The sequence below is a fragment of the Cyrtonyx montezumae genome, unplaced genomic scaffold, assembly GCF_038088225.1.
Source record: "Cyrtonyx montezumae isolate F1298 unplaced genomic scaffold, pur_monq_1.0 scaffold_10, whole genome shotgun sequence".
Lineage (NCBI taxonomy): Eukaryota > Metazoa > Chordata > Aves > Galliformes > Odontophoridae > Cyrtonyx > Cyrtonyx montezumae.
The window spans coordinates 54,799,864-54,823,969 of record NW_027071826.1 but is presented as its reverse complement, the minus strand read 5'-3'; the positions used below and the strand labels follow the sequence as shown (position 1 = coordinate 54,823,969).

At 38.3% G+C, this 24,106-nt stretch overlaps 1 protein-coding gene across 1 annotated transcript in view; it reads right to left on the bottom strand.

The window, feature by feature from the left end:
* Positions 1-24,106, bottom strand: part of ANO3 (anoctamin 3) — a 166,687-nt gene that overhangs the window by 56,639 nt on the left and 85,942 nt on the right. Inside the window, exons 2-4 of the mRNA XM_065755419.1 lie at positions 16,304-16,510; positions 14,661-14,732; positions 2,871-3,007 (exon numbers count right to left, since the gene is read on the bottom strand). Of these exons, the coding sequence (XP_065611491.1) occupies positions 2,871-3,007; positions 14,661-14,732; positions 16,304-16,510 (416 nt within the window). The remainder of the gene's footprint in view (positions 1-2,870; positions 3,008-14,660; positions 14,733-16,303; positions 16,511-24,106) is intronic.

The window sequence follows — 24,106 nt, the reverse complement described above, 5'->3', positions numbered from 1 at the left end:
TTCCGGACTGCAAAAACCACTACCTAAAGAAAAATGCCACCTGTTTAAGGCCAGTAACAGTAATGTAGTAAAAGAAAAGAAACGTGAGCCTAATTTCTCAAGTATTCCCATCTTGCCTCTATAGGTGTTACACTCACTGGTACAGAAATAATTCACTGCTACTGATTTTGCTGCTTCATTGGCCATCTTCAGCTTCCCATTCAAGTGATAGAATCTGTTTAGCTCACTTTCCTTTCTTAGCAAAACTAGAACATTTCAAATATCAACCTTCCACTCAGGGACCTTCTTATTTTCTATGTTTCACTCGCAATTAACAGATACCACTTATGTCATATCTGTTCAGCTGTCACTTGCTGGCATTATTCCTCTGCATGAGATTCCTTGGCAGAGCTACATATGTGAAGTCATACTTTCTAAAGAATCTCTGTAGCTGTTGGTGTTGAAAACAAAGTAAACATGGATAATGAAGCCAACTTTTCTATCAGTCTAAACTAAAGAGGATTAAGAGTTTTACATCATAATGGAGGAAATCAGTAAAGTAGGTGCCTACCAAGATGAATATCAGCATTGAGGTGCTATCGTGTATATTATCTGATGTTTCTAAGGCTCTAAAACTGCAGTGACACAAGGCAGATTTATGGAGAGCATACATCACAGATACAATCCGAAACACATGACAATTCCCCCCAACAATGTGCACCATCTTTCATCGTGCCAGCAACTTTGTTATTGCTGAAATATTCAAGTAGCTTATCACTTGGACATCAAGGATTAACTGCAAGTAATCGTTTGTCCCCAAGTCTCTCGGGTGCTAAACAGTACTTCCAAACCAAGCCTACAGTAGAATCATGAACAGAGAAGAATAACATACTACTAACTTTTTAGGCTGCATTAAGGCAGTATTTCAGATTTGGTCAGATTAAGATGCTTTTTAATAATGACAGCTAAATTTATTTATATATGAAAACACTTACCTCCTGTAAAGCTGCCTTCTCTCCTTTACACTGCAACTTTCAACAGTCTCAAAAAGAAACACAAGTTTCCTTTTGCAAGTTTTCTACCAGTCTAGGCTAAGTTTTCCCCACATAACATCCATTAACTGACAGAAGTATCTGTACACTGTTTCATAGGCAGAATCGTACCTTCTTTTCTACTATAACACTGATCTAGATCACCTCTGCCTTTTTTCTGTGGAGGCAGATGAACATTAAGCAGAAGGGGAACGTCTCATTTACAAAAATGGTACAAAAGCCAAAGGAAGTTTCCAAAGTAATTGCTGTTATGGAGCTTGTTGTCAAGGCTAAAAGTCAGATGCGGTTTCAGAAGACTTGGAAAAGCTTTTTTTAGTGAGTCAGGATGTACAAAGGGTGAGACATAAAAATTGTGTTTTTGTTTCAACTTAATACAAACACTAGCCCCCCCACTTTGAACTTTGGAAGAAAGTGAACTTGCTGGCTTCCTCTGAACTCTGTGTTAGTCCTGTGTGCAGGGCGAGAGGAAAATTGAGTCATTTTATATTTTACATGAAAACAGAAGACTGCCTTGCTCTAGCAGAATGAGAATCTTGTTACTAGACAATCCTTATCTGTGACTAAACTTTTTAAGTTGCCTTATTGTTATGAAAAATATTTAGTTACTTATATTATACTTCAAATCCTGCAAATTCCACCTACTGCATTTTTTATTACCTCACATTTAACATAAAAGGCTTCACCTGAGTAATTTTCAAGATCAAACAAGGTTCTGTTAAAAACAAAACTCCAACTACAACAAAAAAAACTGGTAACGCAAGATCTTATTGAAGTGTTATATATTAAAATATAACCCTACTCAATCATTGCTGAAGCTTCATTTTCTCATCACAGTTTTCCAGACCGTGCACATTGCTATATATCCATAAACTTATCTCAATGTTATTAGATAGCTATCATAATAAAATTAAAAAAAAAAGCTTTTTGTGAAAGCATCCAATGGTCAGTCTCAGAGAACATACTGACCTCCTGATTCATACAGAGTCCTATAGTGAATATAATACAGCTTGACTGAGAAAATTAGCTTTACATCAGTTACAGGACTCTTAACTTAAGTGACAAAGTTTGAAGGGCATAATGTATGTCAGAACTGTATAACTGCTGACTGAAAAGCGTAGTCAATGAAGAACAAACAATGTTAAAGAAATATAAGCAGGTCCATATTTGTAGCAAAGTGTTTTTGACAGTTTTATATGTTACAAATTGAGAATTGTTATTTAAAATTGTACTTAAAATTGCAGATACCCTATTTTCCTGTGCTTGAAGAAAAAGATCACTCTCAACTTCATGAGAATAGGTCACGTGTCTTATGTTTACAATAAATAAACTATGCTTGGTTCAAAGGAAAACCACACATCTCCCAGACTAGAGAAAAAGCAGAAACAAACAAACCTATTTTAAACTTAAAATCAATCATAATTCTTTGGCATTACAGTAGATGAACTCTTGTAGGAAATGCACTGAGATGAATACTGTGATTAACTGATGACTAGGTGAGATGACTTTTCAGTTTTGTCTGGTGAGATTTTTTTCACTCTGTGCTGGGAGGCTTAAGCGCTCAGTTCTGTGCAGGGTCATTTTTTCACAAGGCTACAGCCTCTCAAATGAGTCACTACAAACCATGACAACATTTGATATAATTTTTGGTGACTTTTTCTACAGAGATATCCATACACTGCTTCTGCAAGCTCTGTAAGGAACCTCTTGCAGTTCCTTCAATTCCTTCCAAGAAACAACTCTTTATTTAAACTTCCACTTAACCCATAAAAATTATATTTAGAAAATATCAAAGCATATTGTCACAATTGATAGAATTTAATGAAGTTTTGTGTTTGTTACCTTTAAAGATGATTTAGTTCGAGGTTCTGTTTTCTGCCTGGTGAGCTTGTTTTGAATAAGTAATGACTGATCCGTACGAACATCATAATTCCCATGTTCTGAATCATCTGTGTACGTGTCTTTATCCTTTCCTCTGTCTGAAGAAAAAAAAAGAGAAGAAAACAGTGAACTCATTTTAGGTGATTGTGGAAAGACAGAGAGAGTGAAGTTACAGCCACAGCTAAACATTCCTTTTAAGTATTCACTTTTCAATAACTTACTGCAACAGCATTACATTTGAAACGGTGGTCTAAAACTAGAAATGACTTCTACTTTAGTACAAAGCTTACTGAAAAGGTTTCTCTATTATTTTTCAAATTAAAAAAGCCTACATAGTTCTATACTTCAGTTATATATGAAAGTAAAAAAAAAACTCTACAAAATGACGAAAGTAAATATTCAGATACTTTGGTGCTTGACTCATAATTGAGTCATTACATACAGACACAGAAAATCTGCACATTCAGAACAGTTTGAGGTGTACCTGAAGACGACAGAAGACAGCAGACACCACAAAAAGTGCATATTTTAATAGTTCAGGTTGGATATTAGGAAAAATTTCTTCTCCAGATTAGTGGTCAGGCACCAGAATGGGCTGCCCTGGGAGGCAGCTGAGTTACCATCCCTGGAGGTGTTGATGAAATGTTTATATGTGGTACTAAGAAACATGGTTTAGTGGGGAAATATTGGTGGTAGGTGACAGGTTGGACTGGATCATCTTGGAGGTCCTTTCCAATCTTGTTGATAATGTATCCTAATTGTAACTGATGGAGAACCTTCATCAAAGCTTATTAGGACCAATTATTACAGGTTAGATTTCACTCTACATCATCACCACAGCCTCTCTGAATTAAGTTTCTGAGTCACTCTATCTCATTCTGCCAAAAAGGAGAAGTCTTTTTCAGATACTGAATTTCCTTGTGCATTCTCGATCTAAAATATCATGAGAAGACTTACTCAGCAGCAGTAAAATGAGGGATAATGTGTGTGCAGTGTGGGACCATCTAATTTATAATGAATGCTGGAGAATGTTTAGATTTGAAAAAAATATCTTAAAGATTTAAAATATGGAATAATGATTCCCTCACAGCTATGTCTAGGACAAATTGCAAATTAAAACTATTCAGGCAGAACAGTTACCCACAAATCGTGAGCCAAGTTTTCATCTCAACTCTCACATCGACATGGGAAAAGTCAGAGGAACTGGGAACAGTATTTATCCCAGTAATTCTAAACCCTAAACAGAAGCCAAGTAACAAGCCACGGTTGCTGTGGGAACTGCAACCCTGAATTTCCTGAATTTTATATTCAGAAAAGCTCATCTGCAACAGCAAAGTATTTTTCATTCAGTTGTTCAGCCAAATTCTCCACAGTAAATATTATAGGAAAAAATAACCACAATTATCTCATGTAGCATAAACAATTCAGAGAAGGAATATTAAACTGGAACATTTACAGAGAGCTGCTTTTCCTACAGTTTAGCTACTTACATAGTAATTACACCAAATGAGCCCTCAGTAATTTCTGATGTTGATATTAACCTCAGTAAATCTGTGAAGGGATTTTTTAATGTATAAAATAGCCTATTTTTACTGTGAAAGCACCAAACTTGGCTCTTAACAAAGAATTGCGCTCTGGACAACAAAAAGAAAGTCAGCAAAAAGACTGCAGAATGCAGTAGGTATATAAGCTAGGAAACAGGGTTCTTAAGTAAAATAGCTGACCTGACTTACTCCTAGATGTAACCGTCTCTTATCTTTCCAATGATCAAGAGCTTAGAAGACAATCCAGTAAAATAAAATGAAGGAAAAAGTCCTACGAAACCTAAACTCTTACAAGCTAAACAGTTTATCTGAGTTGAAAGAAACACACTTGTATTAAAAAGTCTGCATTTGTGAGCTAAGTTTTAAAAGGATTAAACACTTTGAAAACACCTCACACTCATCAAAAATTAGGCATAAGTTTTATTTAAATATAATTAAATTAAATAATTCAGCTATGAAATGAGTTTCCCCTTATTATTTAACATACTTTCACTGACTTAAAGAGTACTACTCAAAAAATTACCTTCCAATTAGATATATGCTATCTTATCTGCAATGTAAACAAAAAGTTTTTAGCCACAACCCATCCAAACCCCTCAACAGCAATAAGGAAACCTCAAGTTAAGTAAATATAAAACTTACTTAAGAATATTTATTACTGTACATTTAAACATGACATTTTATGTACCAAAACCACTATCTCACAAGGTAACAGTGTCAAATACAGCAACAATGGGAAGAATGATGATTAACACCGAGCATTTCATCATCACAGTGTTTGTTACATCTGTATGAAAAAATATCAGAGACAGCATGTAATACATAGTGAAAAATTATGCATGTATTTTTCTTAACATCAATGCAGTTGTGTGTTTAAAGACACTTTGAATGTACTTTCTATGCCATTTGCCTTTTCTGCAGCATACACTAAGACAAAAAATTTGATGTAAGTAATTACATTCAAGTTCAATGGATCACATTGCATTTATATCCAGAGCTGCTTAGAAAGAACAATTGCAATGTGTGTTATTTTGGAATGCACATTTTGTTTCTCAAGTTGAATTTTTTATAAATTGCCTTTGAGCTGTTTCAAAATTTGCAATGGGTAAAAGAAAGAATTTTATTTGAGAACATGACCCCAATTAAAATGAGATGAAACTTAAAAATAGAACAAAAATACTGATGTAAGTGGCATTCCTCTATGAACAGGCTCTTTTCTGTAATAAAGTATCCATCACTTGCATTCAGAAAAAGAAAGATGAAATTTCTCTTTCAGAATTTTCCCACTAAATCAAAGTGACATTCCCTTAAGGATAAAATTATACAGCCTAAATGACTTGAAAAATGATAGTTCCCAGTTCCACTGATGCTTGCCACATTTTGTACAAATGTTGTCATTTAACTTCCTCAGTCTTTCTTTAAGATCTGCAGCTTTAAAACTTCCATGACAATTTTTGTATAATTCTTTCCTATGAGGTAACACTATTTTCTACCATCTAGTCCTCCACAATCTTTTTTTTTGTTTGTTTTGTTTTCATTTCAGCTGCCACTTGGAATTGCCGCAAGCCAAATCAAGATAATAACCCTGAATGCTGTCAATGGAGATGTACTGCCCAGAGGAGTCTTTAATGCAACATCCTCCAAAAGCAGTGAAATGAACTAAGTCTGTTTGGCTCACGTCACAAGTATCCATCCTTAAATTCAAACATGGAGCCCTTATTTAGCTGCAGCTCCACAAAACATAGTGAGAAAAACTTGTCAGCCTTGAGCACTTCACTCCGTGCTGTAGGAAAGCTGCTGTTTACTTCCTTTTATTTTATTTTGTTCTATATTATTCTTCTATTTCCCATCACACCTTTCCTGGCCTGTGATGACCAATTAGGGTGTTACTGCCAAGAAATTAAATGACAGCTGATGCTGCTCTTGTAGCTCCTGGATGGATTCTGATGCCCACCACCAGCTAGTCTGCCCACTCTGGGGAGGAGGAGAGTAGAGACAAGGTGTAATCAGAAACAAAAAGCAAGTCCAGTTCATATTGCTCTAGAACTACAGGTTGTTTTTCTTTTGTTTGGTTGGGTTTTTTTTAACCCCAAGGGAATTTTATGACGTAGTCAGCAAGCCACTCTCAGTGATACTTGAAAAGTCATGGTGGTCTGGAGAAGTCTCGGTGACTGGAAAAAAGGCAACATTACACTCAATTTTAAGAAGGACAGAAAGAACAACCCAGAGAATTACCTCACCCCTGTGCATGGAAATATCATGGATCAGAAACTCCTGGAAGTTATGACAATTGATGTGGAAGAGAGGAAGGTGATATAAGACAATCAGCGTGGATTCACTGAGGGCTAATCCTGCCTGCTCAACCTTGTGGCCTTCTGTGATGGCATAACTGCATCAAGGGACAAGGGAAAAGCCACTGATGTAATCTGTCTGGACTTCAGTAAAACCTTCACAGTCCCACCAAACATCCTACTCTCCAAATTGGCAAGATACAGACTTGATGGCTACACTGTTCAAGATGAGGAACTGGTTGGAAGATCTTACACAGAGAGTGGTAGTTAATGGTTTATTGTCAAAATGGAAGTCAGTGATGAGTGGTATCCCTCAGGGGTCAGTACTGGGACAGATGCTCTTTAAAAGCTTCATCAATTTCAACAGCAAGCTTGCAGATACCACCAAGCTGTGCGGTACAGTTAACACACCTAAGGGACAGAATGCCATTCAGAGGGATCAAGACAAGCTTAAGCAGTGAGCCAGGAGAACCTCATGAGGTTCAACAAAGCCAAGTGCAAGGTCTTGCACCCAAGTCATGGCCATTTCCACTACCAATATAAGCTGGGAGACAAAAGGATAGTGCACAGCCCTGCTACAAAGGATCTGGGGGTTGCAAGCTGCACATGAGCCAGCAAGGTGGACTTGCAAAACAGAAAGCCAGATATATCCTGGGCTGCATCAAAAGCATCATGACCAGCAGGGCGATCCTAACTACTCTGTGCTGGTGAGACTTCGCCTGGAGTAACGCATCTAGATGTGGAGTTCTTAGCACAGGAGAGAGAAAGAACAGTTGGGAGCACATCGAGAGGATGGCCACAAAAAAAGGTTCAAGTGATGGAAAACCTCCCCTTTGAGGACAGGCTGTGAGAGCTTGTGCTGTTCAGCCTAGAGAAGAGAAGGCTCCAATCAGAACTGAGAGCAGCCATTCAGTGTTTACAGGGGAGTTACAGGAAAGAATGGGAGAGACTCTTCAGCAGGGTCTGTATGATAGAACAAGGGGAAATGGTTTCAATCTAAAAGAGGGGAGATTTAGATTGGATATAAAGAAAAAGTCTTTTACAGTGAGGGTAGTGAGGCACTGGAAAAGGTTGCCCAGAGATGTAGTGGATGCTTTGTCTTTGGAGATGTTCAAGGTCAGGCTGGATGGGGCTCTGAGATCCTGACTGAGCTGTTCATTGCAGGGGAGTTGGACTGAATGATTTTTAAAGGTTCCTTCCAACTCAAACGATTGTAATTCACTGATTTTAAGGTTGATCAAATTCTCAGCTATCACTAAATACTGCTGTATGACGGCCCATGATCAATGATTACGTACTGAAATATATCAGTTCAACTCATATATTTGAAAGAGGTGTCTCAAAAACCTTTAGTCAATGTACAATCTGGAAAAGTTGGCAGAAAGACTGCAATGCTTGTTTATAAAATGTTTTTCCATTTCTCCTTTACTGCAGAATCAAATTAAAAAACCCAGAACATAATATGATTTCTATCTTTTGGGGTAGACTGGCGGTTAAAAACAGCTCTCCTACATTAATGTTACAATAAATGGCCATCCTGGAGGTACGTGAAAAGGTGAACTGGAAACTGCAAAACCTGCAAAACCTTGAAAAGGCATAAAGAAAAATGGAAAAAAAAAGAAAAAAACAAACAAAAGAACCCAAACATAAAATCAAAATACATATTGTGGTGTGAAGACTAGAAGCGGGCGTGCAAATTGGCATATGGACACATCCATGTCCTCAAAGTGTTTTCAAGGGCATCACTCTTAACTACATCTTCTCATCTCTTTTTGAGATGCTAGCATTTTTGAGATATTTTTATAGACAATAACATACCTTTGCTGATGCACTGAACTTATTCAATTACATTAATTAAACGCGTGGTAGTTGAGAGTTTTTGAGTGGCAGACACATAACAAATTTTTGTTTAATAATAATTAAAGTTGGATATCCAATTTGTAAGATCCAAGTGACCTGTTACAGCAAGGAGCATGTAATTAAGGCCATCTGTATTGCCAGCTTGGATTCAGACTTAAGTGCAAAGTTACTCAAAGAAAAAAAAAAACATTAAGCAATTAAGTAATAGATCTCTTTCAAAGCTGTCTGAAAACCTACCAGTAGTTCTGTTTTGCTGTCATCAGAGACATGAAACTTCAGTTTTATTGATGCATCTACTGTTGTGACATACAGTTTTGTTACACTTGATGTGTTGCAGTAAGATTTGCCCCAAAAGCATTTATAGGAAAAAATGATAAAGTCTTTAAATTCTGGATGTCTTTCACCTGACAACACAGAAGCACTAAGAGATTAATTTCTAGGCCCACACTTTCCATCTTCATCTTTGTGCCTTCTTAATTACTTGGCTATCTTTTTTACTCTCACATATTTCTGAAGGGGCAAGAGTGCATTTTTAATTTTATGGCAATTACAACATAAAAAGTAATTGCTTCAATCTCCCTGTGACATGCAATCAATTAATATCTTAGTTTAGTGATGTAGGATCACAGAGGTTTTTCCACTGAAAGGGAAAATAATAGAAGAATTGTTCTTAAATAAATTTTCACAAATTCTGAAAGGATGTTTCTTATAAGACTTTGTTAGATTTAATAAGAATGATATGATTGGTCTAGAAATTAATCTGGTTTTGCCTTAATTTTAATCCCTTTTCCCCCTCATTTTAGTCCCAGAAACAAAGTAACCTGTAGAAGGATATCAGTAGACACCTGGATAGGTGATGTTGGATGGAATTAGGCCATCTTATTTTACTCCACTAAGTAACTGGAATACTACGGAGTACACATGCTACAGAACTTTTTTTCACTTGTATATCTGTACTTAAGTACCAAAGAGGAGCACAGCTGATAAGTGCAGGCTTTTCTTAGCGTATAATTTCTCAAGAACTCTCGCACAGATGTAACTACTGCACAGAATATACATCATTTTCACTAAGACATTCATCAGGTTTTTATGTTCTCTGGAGGAGGTAAAATGGTATGCAGAATTTGCACAGTCAGATTGAATGCCTACACTACTTAAATTTTGAACCTCATTATTATTTTTTCAGAAGATGAACTCTTTTACTTAGTTCAGTGAGCACTGCATTCCTAAATACATTCTCTGTGAGCACTAAATTCCCAGAGAAGACTCCAGGGAGACTTGAGAGCAGTCTTTCAATATTTAAAGGGGGGCTACAAAAAAGGAGGGGACAGACTCTTTCTTCTCCAGGCTGAACAAGACAAGCTACCCTAGCCTGTCTTCACTCAGTCCTCGTGATCAACTGCTTTGAAATCGGCACAGTCGGAGCTGCAGTGGCTGATTGAGGTACAGGGCGGGTTTTCAGGAGGTTCCTGTCTCATGGGAACCGAGTGAGAGCGGCCAGACCCTTAAGGTGTTCTCACGAGAGGCTGACAAGGTGTAGGCATTGCCAGGGTTTCAGCGACCTCGCCCACACCCCTCAGCTGAATAGGGCTCAAGGAGGGCAGCGAAATATCACTACCCACTGTTTGTTTGTGTTTATTTTATATATATATTTTAATTATTATCATTATTTATTTATTTTTAAGTTATTACAATTCATACCTATATATAATTATAAACTATTTATTTATTTACTTTCAATTTTCATTTATTTTTATTCCTTTTTTGTGCCATGGTCTCTACTAGACAGAGGGCTTGCCTTAAAAAGGCTGTGGCGACCCAGACAGAAGGTCTGCCTAGAAACGTGGCTACACAGGTCTCTGGTTGCAAGGAGTGCCAGAGCCTGCTGCTGCTGGATGAGGGTGCTAAGCAGTTCTCCTGTGCAAGGTGCGAGCAGGTGGAAGATCTGCTTAGCATGGTGGCTGAACTGAAAGAGGAGGTTGAGAGACTGAGGGCCATCAGGGACTGTGAGCGGGAGACTGACTGGTGGAGTAGCTCCCTCGAGCACCAGAGAGAAAGGCACCAGGGAGATCCCCCGCAGTTGGTGGTGGACTCCCTGACCTGTCCCCGTAGGGCAGAAGGGGTTATCTGAGGGATAGGGAGGGCTGGCAGAGAGTCCCTGCTCAGTACCCTGCTCGGTACCATGGGCAATCCCCCTCTGCCTCCCCAGTGTCCCCAGATACCCCTAAGCAATAGATTTGCAACATTGGATGTTGAAGAGGTGATAAGGGGGGAAGTGCAGGAAGATTCCCCCAGGAGGTCACCAATGGCAAGGCAGTCAACTCCGCACACTGAGACTGCTACTACCAAGAAAATAAGGAAGGTGATCGCAGTGGGTGGCTCCCTTCTAAAGGGAACTGAGGGCGCCATTTGCAGACCAGACCCAAACCGTAGGGAAGTGTGCTGTCTCCCTGGGGCCCGGATCAGGGACATTGCTAGAAGACTCCCAAATTTGATACGCCCCACCGACTACTACCCATTACTCGTAGTTCAGGCAGACTGCAATGAAATATCTCAGAGAAGTCTGCGAACTATGAAAAGAGATTTCAGGGGTTTAGAGCGATTAGTTCAAGGGGTGGGAGCACAAGTGGTGTTTGCTTCCATACCTTCTGGGGCAGTGAAGGACACAGAATGGGCTAGGAAAACACAGGTGATGAATAATTGGCTGAGAGGTTGGTGTAGAGACAGACCCTTTGGGTTTTTTGACCATGGGGCAGTTTACTCGGCTCCTGGCCTGTTATCTGTTGATGGAATGTACCTGTCTCAAAGGGGGAAACAAATCCTAGCACAGGAGCTAGCTGGACTCATTGAGAGCGCTTTAAACTAGCTGTGACGGGGGAAGGGGATAAAACAGGGCTCTCCAGTAAAGAGCCTAAGGAGGCTGTGCTGGAGAAAGGGGTGAGGCAGATATCTCAGCTGAAGTGCATCTACACCAATGCACACAGCATGGGCAATAAACAAGAAGAGCTTGAAGCCATTGTGAGGCAGGCTAACTATGACCTTGTGGCTATTACAGAAACATGGTGGGACCTCTCCCATGACTGGGATACTGGGATTGATGGCTACAAGCTCTTCAGAAGGGATAGACAGGGAAGAAAGGGTGGTGGCAGTTGCAACTGCTAATTTCTCGTAAACTCAGTCAGCTGATGTACAAAGCATGCTCAAAACTCCAAACAGATATGTAATAACCACCAGCTTGAAGACATTACCAAAGAGGATTTTTCATAACTATTCATAATGATAAGTTTCTAGTATAAGTAACCACTGTGTATTCCTCAAAACAGAAGACTGACAGCCAAAGCTGTAAACGTTAAGAGAGAAAGCTCACTTATTTTTTGCATATGATGGTCTTTGAAGAAAGATAAATGTTTTATTAAAAATGTACCAGTTAATGATTCCTCCCACACATTCATGCACACAGCCCTGCACTGGAGCTGCAACTCCTGGACTAAAGAAATCATCAGTTAACCTTGCTGGGGTTGCAATTCTACCATGTTTATAAAGCCTAAACAATTTGAAAGAAAGATTTTGTTAATGTGACTGACTTACTGCATGTAGTTGTCCTGACTAATTCCCCACTTATTTGCTCCAATTCCATCTACAGACACTATTATGGATAGCTGCAGTAAGCACAGAATTTCATGTTATACATTAGAAAAGCTCAGTGCCTTCTTTCCTTGAATTTACTGACTCATCAAACTCAAAACACTACTGACTGTTTAAAACTTACAGAGGACAAAGTGGAAAATCATAATGTTCTTGATTGCTTTTGTCTGTTAGCTGTAACAAAGGTGGAATACATATCCTGCCTCCTTGGCAAATTCATCATTAATGACTAAATAAATGCAATACAGTCCACTGAAATAAAGGAGAAAGTTTCCACTGAATTTGAGTCTTGTATCTGATGTCTACTTATCCCCTTCTCAGAAGAAGGAAGAAATTATGGACAGTTATGATTCTGAAAGAAGATAATGCCATTTGGTCTGATTCCACGATAGAGCCTAATTAGAAATGCACCACAGTCACTTAATTCAGTGTTCTTTCATGTTCTCAGGAGAGTAGTTTGAAAAGATTTCCTTAGAAGGTGATACCCATTAATCAGCTTATTCTGCAGACTCCATCAAAATGCCAGAGCACCAGCTAAATCAGAGCAGGGCTGTGTCATTCTCATTTCTACAATCTTCACAATCAAAGTTCAAGCAGCAGTACTCCTCCTTTTTTCTCAGACATAGGAAAGTAAAAGCAAAGCTTTCACCTTGGGCGCAATTTCTTATCCACATAAACTGGATCCAAAAAAGCAAAACTGTGTTCTGAAGGTGTGCAAAAGGGCCTTTTATTTATTTATTTTTAATTTCTTCCTGTTTGTTTTTGTTTAAAAGTACCTTTAATTGTCCCTGATTTAAATGGGTGAACTTCACTGATAACGCTGATATTATCATAGAATCATAGAACCACCAAGGTTGGAAAACACCTCCAAGATCATCCAGTCCAATGGTCCACCAACCATTGATATTTCCACTAAACCATCTCTCAGTACAACATCTAAATGTTTCTTGAACACCTCGAGGGATGGTGACTCCACCACCTCCCCAGGCAGCCCATTCCTGTGCCTGACTGGTGGCATCTCAATTTACACAGGCAAATGAATGAACCAAGTTAGAAAAAGGTACCATTTAAATATTTTTTTCTGTCCCATCAAAGACTATAGCTGTAGTCAGAAGAGGTGAAGATCCACTGAAATTTTAATACAATTTTGAACAGATGAGACTCAAACCATCTTTTCCTCAATCTCTGACTCCTCTATGTTTCATTTCAGGTGAAAACTAAATGACATGAATGAGAAATAGTACATCGTTTACCAAGAGAAAAAAATTACTGTTGCTGTACATAAATGTGCAATAATATCACTTTAAGTAAATTTGTTCAAATAAATTACTTAAATTAATTGAGAAAAAAAGAACGTGATGAATAAATACGCCTGCCTGATCAATGAAAGCAATGACACTGGGGGACTGTGTTTCAGCTGAAACCTTACTGAGATGCATAGTATTCCTATACCATCTTTATGCCAAGTTTTTGTAGTCTCCTGATTTTGAAACATTTTTATTTTGTTTCAGAGGAAGTATCAATTTCCCTCACATTTCCAATAGCCACTTCTTTAGGAGACCCTAAAGAGCTTTTTTTCTATTTTGGGAGGGAAGTAAAATCAATACAAAAACACAGGAGAAAAGGAGAAATAGCTTTCAGAAACCAAATCTCTTTCCTCCAGCGTAAAGCACTCAATTTTTAGTTTGGTGCTATGCTGACTGCGAGCAAAAAGAGCTTTCACACGAGGTACAGAAAAATCATTATGTATTTCAAATGGGTAATATGTCAATGAGGAATTACAAATTTAATTTCGGAACCTGCAAATTAATCCTTTTGTGTGCATATACAGACTGATTGTGCAGTGTAAGGGAGGGGTTATTCTGAGACTTGTTTTCTACATTCATTGGCATTAAGTATCAGAAAAGCATACATTCACATGCAAATACACCCCAATTACAGTTCTGTGGGGTTTTTTTTTTTGTTGTTTTTTCTTTTAAATCACACTGGAATACTTTGTGTGCAAATAAAGCAAAAGCAAAGCACACATAGCAATACTGAAAAAAATACATAATAAAACAATTTCAAGAGAGGTTCAGAAAAGCATTTCAAAGTGATTGTATTATGAACAACTGTTATGGAAAAGGGTTACACCAGCTGTACAGAAAAAATACTTCTCTTATGTCATTAGGTATTGTTAGTTCAAAATGTGATAAAGTACTAAGAAACTTTCTGAAATGCCTCCCTTAAAATACATACGACAGCACCCACTTCCTTAGTCACAGTTTGTCTCCTATTTAAATAAACTAACAAACACAAAACCAACCCACCTGGCAGATCAGGATAAGTATGGCCTTTCCACACTGAAATGCCACAAGTGTAACTGAAACACCAGCTATTGTTATTACTTCAGTTCATAGACATAAACTTACCTAAAAATGGATCACTGTATTCTGTACTAGATAGCTTGAGCAAGTTGTTTTCCAAAGTCTCCATCACTTTAGCTGGAAGAAATGCAACAACCATGTCAGCATACGCACAAATTTAAGTAAAATGTACACTTTCTAAAACTGTCAGTGACTCAAACCAAAAATTTTCTGCTGCAATTTTAATGAGTATTTTCCATTGGCAAGAAGACGACTTTCTTCCTAGGAGAAGTTCCACTTGGTAGAATAACACTACAGTAACATTTACTGCCTATCAACATTGAGGAAGGATTTCATCAAAATCTAGCAGCAGGAAACAGCTGTGTTAATTTACTCTGTGCAGTTTCATGCAGAGCTGAAATAGTGTTTGGCTGTAGTTAGCAACAAGGCATACATACACTGTCTGGGATCTCCAGCCGCTCCAATCTGTTAATTCATGTTTATTAAACAGAAATCCCAAAATAAAAGCAATTCCTCCATTCGGCACAAGGTAAAATTCATAGGGATTTTCTGTCTTTTCTTTCCTTTTCCTCATAGCACTCTCCCTTGGTGTATGACAGTCAATGAACCAGTTCGCTCCTACGTGTTCGTAGTTAAAGACATCTAGTATAGAAAGGCCAGTATTTATTTTTAACTCTCTCCCCAAGGAGAGACTACTGAAACTCTCATGCTGTTTCCTAGCATATGTGAGAACTTCCTTGCCTTGTTTTCAGTGAGCATATATAAGCTTGTAATTCAGAAAAATACAACTAAAATGCATTTAAGACTCATTTTAAGCATTATATGGAACGTGCTCAAGAATTCAGCAAGGTTCATCTAGCTGCAACAGACAAGTCTGTCACTGACTTTTTACAAGATGTAGATGTCTAAACAAAGTGAAGATCATCAAATGCCCTTGTAATTTAAGTTGCTTAAAAATTATATCTAAGATGGTGGAATCGCAGGGGTTAGAAGCAACCTTCAGAGATCATCGAGCCCAACCCCCATGCTAAGGCAGGTTCCCTATGCAGGCTACACAAGAAAGCATCCAGGCAAGTTCTGAATACCTCCAGAGAAAGAGACTCCACAATTTCTACGGGCAGCCTGCACCAGTGCTCTGTCACCGTCAAAGTCAAGAAGTTTTTCCTCACGTTCATACAGATCTTCTTATGTTTCAGTTTGTGACCACTTCTCCGTGTTCTATTGCCAGGAACCAATGAAAAGTGCCTGGCCCCACCATTTGACTCCCACCCATTAGATATTTATAAGCATTGATATGACCTCCTCTCAGACTTCTCTTTTCCATGCTGAACAGTCCCATGTCTCAGTCTGCCCTCGTAAGGAGAAGCTCCAGGCTCATAATGGAGCTAATTTTTGGCTCTTAGCTAGACTCTCTCCAGCAGTTTGCTGTCTTTCTTGAACTGGGAAGCCCAGAATTGGACACAGCATTCCAGATGTGGCCTCACTAGGCCATAGCACAGGGAAAGGATCACTTCCCTCAACCTGCTGGCCATGTTCTTCATTAATGTACCCCAGGTCCCCTCTTGGCCACAGCTGCACACTGCTGGCTCCTTTCCAGCAGATCAGCTCAAGATAACCACAGGACTCTAAACAATGATCCCATCCATTCCCAGTGTGGAACAAGCTGCTGAGAGACAACAGCCTCTTACCTCGTTCTGACACTACGTCAACGGTAGCTGTGGATGTCCCTGCACTCAGAGGCTGAGGCTGTGGTTGCACACGATTTGGCTGCAGAAACGAAGAATGCTTGCTCAGACTCTGAGGATGTGTTTGGCTCTGCGCTAAGCATGGCATAGATCTTCTAGAGGGTTTCAATGGGTGCTCCTTCACCGTCTCACTCTTGCTCGTATTCATACCTGAAGAAGTCAAGAGAAAAAGAACAAAGTTCTGTTGAATTACTCTGTAACAAAGGAAGACTACTAATTAATTATGAAAATTCAAGGTGAATCATTCAATTAACAAGCAGCCCTCCAACTAAATCAAAATGCCTTAAGTACACATCGAGCTGTGTACAGAATCCAGGAATTCTTTACCCACCCTGCCATTCGGGCAGTACATATGGACATGTTAATCCCCTACATCCTGAAAGTTTCCCTTTAATATAATTGTAAAGCTCATTAACCCTAAATTGCAATAACAGTAATTTTTCTAATTTCTACTTTTTCTACAGACTCACAGGGGAACAGTAAGCAACCCAAGCACATTTGACAAGGAAAGGAGAACTGATGATGCTTTATTGACAAGAAATAAGGGGGGGGAAAAAGCTATGATTTATTGTCACTGAACTTGAAAGGCTCTTTGCCAGGATACTCAGTCTGCCTTTGCTCAGTTCAGAGTGCTCAGCACTTCCCCCGTCATCAATCCACTACAGAATTGTTCATCGATACACACCAAAAATACACATTATCATATTTGTTGACATCATCATTCTTATAATGCAAGATTTAGATTTCAGTATGCCATGAGAATGCTATTCTTCGTGACCCCAACCATTATGAAAAAGTCTCATATTACTTTAATTACACTAAGCTATGGATATGTAAGCATGAAACTTTTAATGGCAATTAAAGACACGCATTCACTGAATAGTAGGTTTTTTACAAGAAAGAATGTCAGAAAATACAGTAATCTGCTTTACTATCTGCTTTGCCCTTCTCTTGTTCCTTGCCACTGAAACAGACATGAAAGCAATATATTTCAATACTTATATTTACAATATATTTCATTTCTAGTTCTGGAAGTATTAGAAAGAAACAGCTCGCTACAGGAAAGGAGCCTCTTGGAGAACTTGTTCTTCCTGTGGAAACATGGACACTGGAAGACAAAGCCTTGATGAATGCTCAGAATCAAGTTTTCTGTGTCAAAAGCAAATTAGTTTGTCTCAAAATGAAAACTGTCTGTGCTTCACTTAACTATTAAAAGCAATGGGGCAGAGATTTAAAAAATAGCAAAGAAACAATTGGAATGGGAAAATAATACCCCACCACTTATTAGTGGCATGTATTTCCTGTCTCATGCATTTCCAGCTGGATATTAAATCTTATGATGAACGTTACAAGTAACACATGTTGGCCAAGCCATTGGGTCCTCCCAGAACATTTTTCTTGATAAACTTCACCCTTTATTTAATTCAGCATGAACATTTGTATGCTGTGAAACTGATTCTCAGCACTTTCATTAAAATGTCCTACATACGTTCAGAGGGCATGACAAAAGCCAAGCATCTTCTCAATTGCTAATTTAAAATGTACACTCTACCTCTGCACTGGATTTTCTTACAGCTTGCCTATGTAGAGTTCTGAGGCCTTCTGTCTGCATTGGGCCAGCAGATCTGTGACCGCTGTACACAGCATCAAGAACCCTCTAAAGATTAGTGGAGAGGGTCCATTTCAGTACGCTATTTCTCTGCTGTAATTACAGCATTATTTACTGAATCTTCTAAATCTGTATCTCTTAGTGCTGTACTTTATCCTCTCCAGCTGTGCTGGAAAGATCTGGGAAATGCAAACACTTCTGCTGCTTGGAGTGCCATGAATTTTTGAGGCATTTTCCTCCAAAAATTCTGCACCATTGGAAGAAAGTTCTTTTCATTAAAACAACATAGCAGTCCATAATGAAGGGCCTTAAATTAGCAGCCTACTTCTGGTATTTACCTACAATGGCTAAGGGTTGAAAAGTCCTTTCATTTCATGACCCCCCCCCCCAAGCTCACACACCATGCTTCGCTCAACTCAGTGCTAATTTGATGTTAAGGCAGACAAAGGTCCTGCTGCCTCCATAGGTATCACAGGTCATTAAATGGATTATTGGATTAGTCATTCCTAATGAATGACTAATGCATCTGAAACAAAGACTCTATGCCAACAGAGCATGCAGGGGCAATGAGCTATGGCCCCAACCTTGTCGTGCTCAAACACAGCTGCACTGGTAGTGCCTGCCATGCTGCCCAGACAGGTTTATTAGACCAAACCTACTCCAGCTAGAGGAACGGATGCTACAGAATAATACCAAAAGAGGTGGATTTTGTAATTACAGTGGATAGCTTTAACACTCTGTTTCTCAAGCAGTCATAGACTATCAGTAATCATGGATCCTGCTGCATCATTAGTACTGCTGGCAAAAAAATGTTTGGGTCCTTATTGGAATCACTGTGTGCAACAACATGAATCATTTTATTACCCAAAAATGTAAGGTAACAAATAATACATGCTGTCATTCAATTTTAACAACAGTATAAGTGATCTGTGTATTTTAAAAAGTACAATTCTTTTATGACTGCCCCAATTTAAATGAAATTACTTCCTTTTGCATCTCTTCATGTATATTCCTCTGTGTCTTTTAATACAAATTCCTTAACACAAAGGAGCTTCTGCTTGTGCAGAATGAGTCACAGCAGAACAATCTCATGGCACATTTGCACACAGTTGCATGATTTGCCTTTGCAATTCAAATTGCCTAAGTTCATCCACTCTCTGCTGGAGTGTCCCTGTCCAGTTCCATGGCCTGTGAGCTTTGGTTGCATTTGCTGTTGCATGCCAATGCTCTCTGGCATACCAACAGCTTGTGGCTGACACCATACACAAGGCTACTGAATTGATTTACTGCTATTATTTCTCTTCATTCCTCACTTCTATTATGGGTGTGTTTTCTCAAACCTGGACCTTTCCCACTGCAACTTTACAACAATAATGCCATGTCAGGGATATCTGAAGCTGCAATAGAGGACAAGAAGCTACTTGTCAAATTTATGGGACACAGGATTTCAAGGAAGGGAATCCAAATGATGAGTGCAAAAGTTTTGGAACATGGTAAAGATGACTATCATGCATCTTATAGCAGTATTGGCACTGCAGCAAAAAAGGATTAAAAATCGCTATCAGGCAGTCAAGACCATGACTTGAAAAATATGTTTTTCTGTTTAAACTGCATCTCTTCCTGCAGAACGTTTCTCTGGCACTTAGCATGAGTATGGAAATGAGCTCAGAGTGACTACAGAAATTTCTCACCTAGGAGAAAAGGGTGCTTAAAGTTTATGGCTTAATCAGATCCTGCCTTTTATTTTAGCACTTTTGCCTTAGAGAGTGCTCCTTCTGAGGGAAAACAGGGGGATTCCTGCTATGTAAGCAAATCCCTTCGTGGCTCAAAGCCAGAACAGTCAGCTGTACTACATCTCACAGCTCCCTGGCAGGGCAGGCAGGAAGGATGGAGCTTCAGCACAATGAGCTTTTCTGACTATTAAATCAGTATCCACGATTTAATGCACGCTTGACTTTCTGACAATTTAGAGAAATACCAAACAAAACCAGCTCTCAGATGTCTCCAAGCTTTGGCCAGTAGAAACAAAGATTCTCCCACATCCCATTTCGTGCAATGCAGTTAATAATTTCTATTAAGAGCAGGGGAAAAAAAATCATTTTACATTTCACGAGCTCTGAATTGTATCTGAGGGAAGTTTTATAGGCAGCCCATGTGCACTGACAGCCTAATAATGGAATCACACTCAGCAAGACCTAATCAGTGCTAATGTAAAAAAGAATAATCTAAGAACTATTGTCCATTTAATCCAACATAAATCTTAGCTTGGAGCAGGAGTAATTACTATTGAAGTCTAATCAATAGTATCAGCTTTATAGCAATAGAGTACATAATGAAGTCCACAATCAGTGTCAACAGCATACAGGTCTTACCAACAACTCATGTCATCAAAAGCATTTCTCGATAAAGAGCTTCTGAATTGTAAGAAAGCAAAACCCTCAAAAAAACAACTTCAAATGCAACGCACAATTAATTAAAATGCAACATAATTCGAGAAACACCGAGAAACTGAAATTTCAAATGTTTCTGTCACGTCATCATTGGACTGTCCAATGAAGTACAACACAAAGAAAAGATTGCAATAGTTTTCATCACATTTACAATTCTGTGTATTTCTTCAGAAGGAAGAATAAATCAGCTCCATTCTGAAGAGCATGATAACATCTAGGTTTCAGTAACCGATGGTTGTAATAGGTACTTACTGCTAATGAACATGCTTATTCTGATTGGCAAATGCAGCATCCAAAAGAAAACCTAATACACATGGTAATTTCTCTATTAAATTCCAGGAAATCATAACTAAAAGACAGATAATGATGAAGAAACAATGAGTTGCTTAGTAACAGCAAATACTAGTTCTCATCTCTCTGAAGTACCTCAGCAAGCACTGAGGATATTCAGCTTCACCCAGTTGACATATAGAGCAAGCTTATGGACTCCAGTTTTCTAAAGGTGTTTTTTCAGATTGCTTTTTCCATTATGAAATGAACAGTTCAACATTATTTCTTTCAAATGTTCAAGGGTAGCCACTGGGTGAGTACAACATCCAGGCTAGCCAATAAATACCTCCTGAACAATCATAACTGATTGCAATCATTTTTCATTGTCCCACACCATGTATTAAATTGATTTATGAAGGTGTTAGTGATATAATGAGATTTAATGATATTGCCAATCATGCTTTTGAAGATTGTTTCCATTTAATGCAATTATTTTACCTGTTTTGTTTTGTTTTTTTCCTTTGAATTTCCAAGCATTGTGAAAGAGGAATATAAACATTGAGGTACACTGTATGTATCATACATCCACCAGATTTCTGTTTCCTAAGGGAGACAGGCAAAAAATAAACTTGGAACTGGCTTCTCCTCTTTGTTAACTGTTCTTCTCTGAATCTTTTTCATGTCTACAATTGCTTTTGACCAAACTCAGTTGTTTTTTTTTAATCAAACTCAGTAGCTCAAGTCAATTAAATGTAAAAACATGAAGGAAATGCCTATGGTGCATAGACAAATTTTTGAAGGGATCTTTTTCCTTCTTTTTAAATATTATTTTTATTTAACTTAAACTGCTCCAACTTCTCAAGCTGTACATCAGAAAAAAATCCTATCAAGAAAGAAATATTTATGGAAATAATCTATAATCATTTGCATAGATGCAAAAGTTTCCCTTATAGCAGCAACCAAAACAGCTGAAGAAAAATGTAGTCTATCACTTCTATCAAGTAGACACCTGGATCCAATCCACTGTGTTCTTGAGTTTGCTGGTAGTAACTCCAATCATTTATCTCTAAATTGAAGTATAACCAGCTTCCAATAAGAGTCTCACAAAGGAACTGATCTATGTTTCAATATGAAAAGGATCAGCCTATTCCTTAGCAAGTACATCTCCATGTACAAAGCTATTTCCAGCATCAAAACTGACTATAGTGATTTCTCTCCTTCTTGATGAGCTGTTATTTCTTTGTGTCACTTGCAAAACAACTTTTCGTCACCTTTGTAGTTTTCAAGTGCAGCAGAAAGAACAATGTTCTTGCAGATCTGTCTTACAGTACATTTCCAGCCAGCTTGATCCAGATTTTGCTTAGGAAGAGATTGTTTTCCTTTGCATTTGATGGTAATCCTAAATTGAATCCTAAATCAAACTATAACAGGTATTAAAGGTATTCTTGAAGGAATAGGCAGTTGCATGCTTCACCATTTAAGCAGATCAGTAGAACCAAACCACCTCAGTTTAAGAAAAAGATTATGGGAACCACCAGGATGAATTATGCTTTTAACTTCAGAAGCAATCACTGTTTACCTTCAGAGAACACTCTTAAAGGCTGCTGTTAAAGTGACAATCGCATCAACACGTGACAGCCTTTCTCTTCTCAGTGACAATGCAGAATGAATAGTCTGGTTTGGAAGAGACCTCAAGTTTCATCTGGCAGTAGACAGGTCTATTCAATTTGCACTGCATTGAAACCAGACCAGGCAACGTCCCTGAGAAACTCCTTTCTAGGAAAAGTTTCCAGCTTCTTTGCTGTTGCTGGCTTGCGCTCAGTTTAGGGCTTCACATACTGCTGCCTTCAGGATTTTATATATGCATACAGGTCATTACTAAATGCAGCAATTAGTGTTAAAAGCAATCTCAAGGTGATTCTGCTGGGAAAGAAACCTAGTGATAACTGTTTTCCTGTACCTAAGTTTTATATTTGGGTTTGCATTTGATATCCCCATCAGTACAGGACTCTTCTGCAGTCCCTGAGGACACCATCCTCACCTAGAGAGGCAATCCTACAATGCAACAGAACAAGAGGTCTAACAGAATGTTTAAGATGTTTCTCCCATTGAAGCCATTTTCTGGGAACAAGCTTTCTCTTTCTTTAACTGTAATTGTAAACTTTATTTAAAGAGGCACTTCTTTATTTTTGTTGTTAACTGTAACAAATGTTGAGTAAAACAAGAGGAAAAAAAAAGGCACAAGAAAACCAAAGACCTACTTGCAGCTTTTTCATGGAGAAGTTAAAACCACGTTTCTTCATTACGTACCTCTTGAACTGAGGCCAGTGAAGAAAAGACCTATTTCCTTGTGGAAGCAGCAGGAAATTCAGCAGCAGAAATAGCAAATTGCCAGCACCTGCACAAACCTCTCCTCCTAAATTTAGCATAAGCCTGTCCTTGATCCCACGTGGTGCCTCTCAGAGTAATTCCTGTAATGATCAACTTTAAAAATAAATGAGGTCTATTACTTTAAACAGCTTTACCTTGGTAAAAAATTACATCAATAACTCTGAGGTTAGATGAAAAAAATAAATGAATAAAAAATTACATCCAGGTTTTTCCAAGTGTTTGTCCCAAATCATAAAATTTATAGAAGCAGCCAATAAAATGGCAATATTTAAGGCTGACTATATAGAAACACCACTTGATGGCTTTTTTTTTTTTAATAAATACATTGTCTCATGAAATCTCTCGAGGCATTCTATTGTACCTTAAGCTCTAGATTTAGGAAAGAAGGTTTCTATTACAGATTGCCATAGGTAGACCTCAGTTGTTCTTACTAGATGTCTTCTAGGCCCCTGCATGGTGAGGATTGTTACATACACACACAAAGCTGGTGGTATTCCCATCTAAGAATAAGCTTTACCTCCTTTGGAATTAGTATGGTTCAGCTTCAGAAGAAAGCGTGCTCTTCTTTCACATCTTCACCCTTTACTTCACCTCTATTTCCTAGATTATCCACAGCAGGCCCCAACTTATTCTTTCTGTATATCAGACTGAGACCTGCTTCAGACCTTGTTTTCTCATCTACTTTATGAATATACTATTTTTAATGAGAAAATGTTGGTGCATTTATTTTTGAAGAGTGCTAAAATGGAAGGAATAGCAGGATTCTTTATCTAGAAAAATTGCATTTAGTTAAGTACAAATTTGGGGTTGCTTTAAGTACCACACCAGTAAGGCAAGATGCAAAGTAAAGCTGACACATCACCAAGCACTGCTCCTTCTGTACAAAAACACTGAGACCATCCCATGATCCTTACATGATTCCATGCTTCTCTGACGTTGCCTTTGTTTGTGAGGTGTACCTTAAACATTTTCAAGCATTTGATCTTTCCTAGCATAGCTGAGGAGAAACTTAGTTTTAAAGTAAAA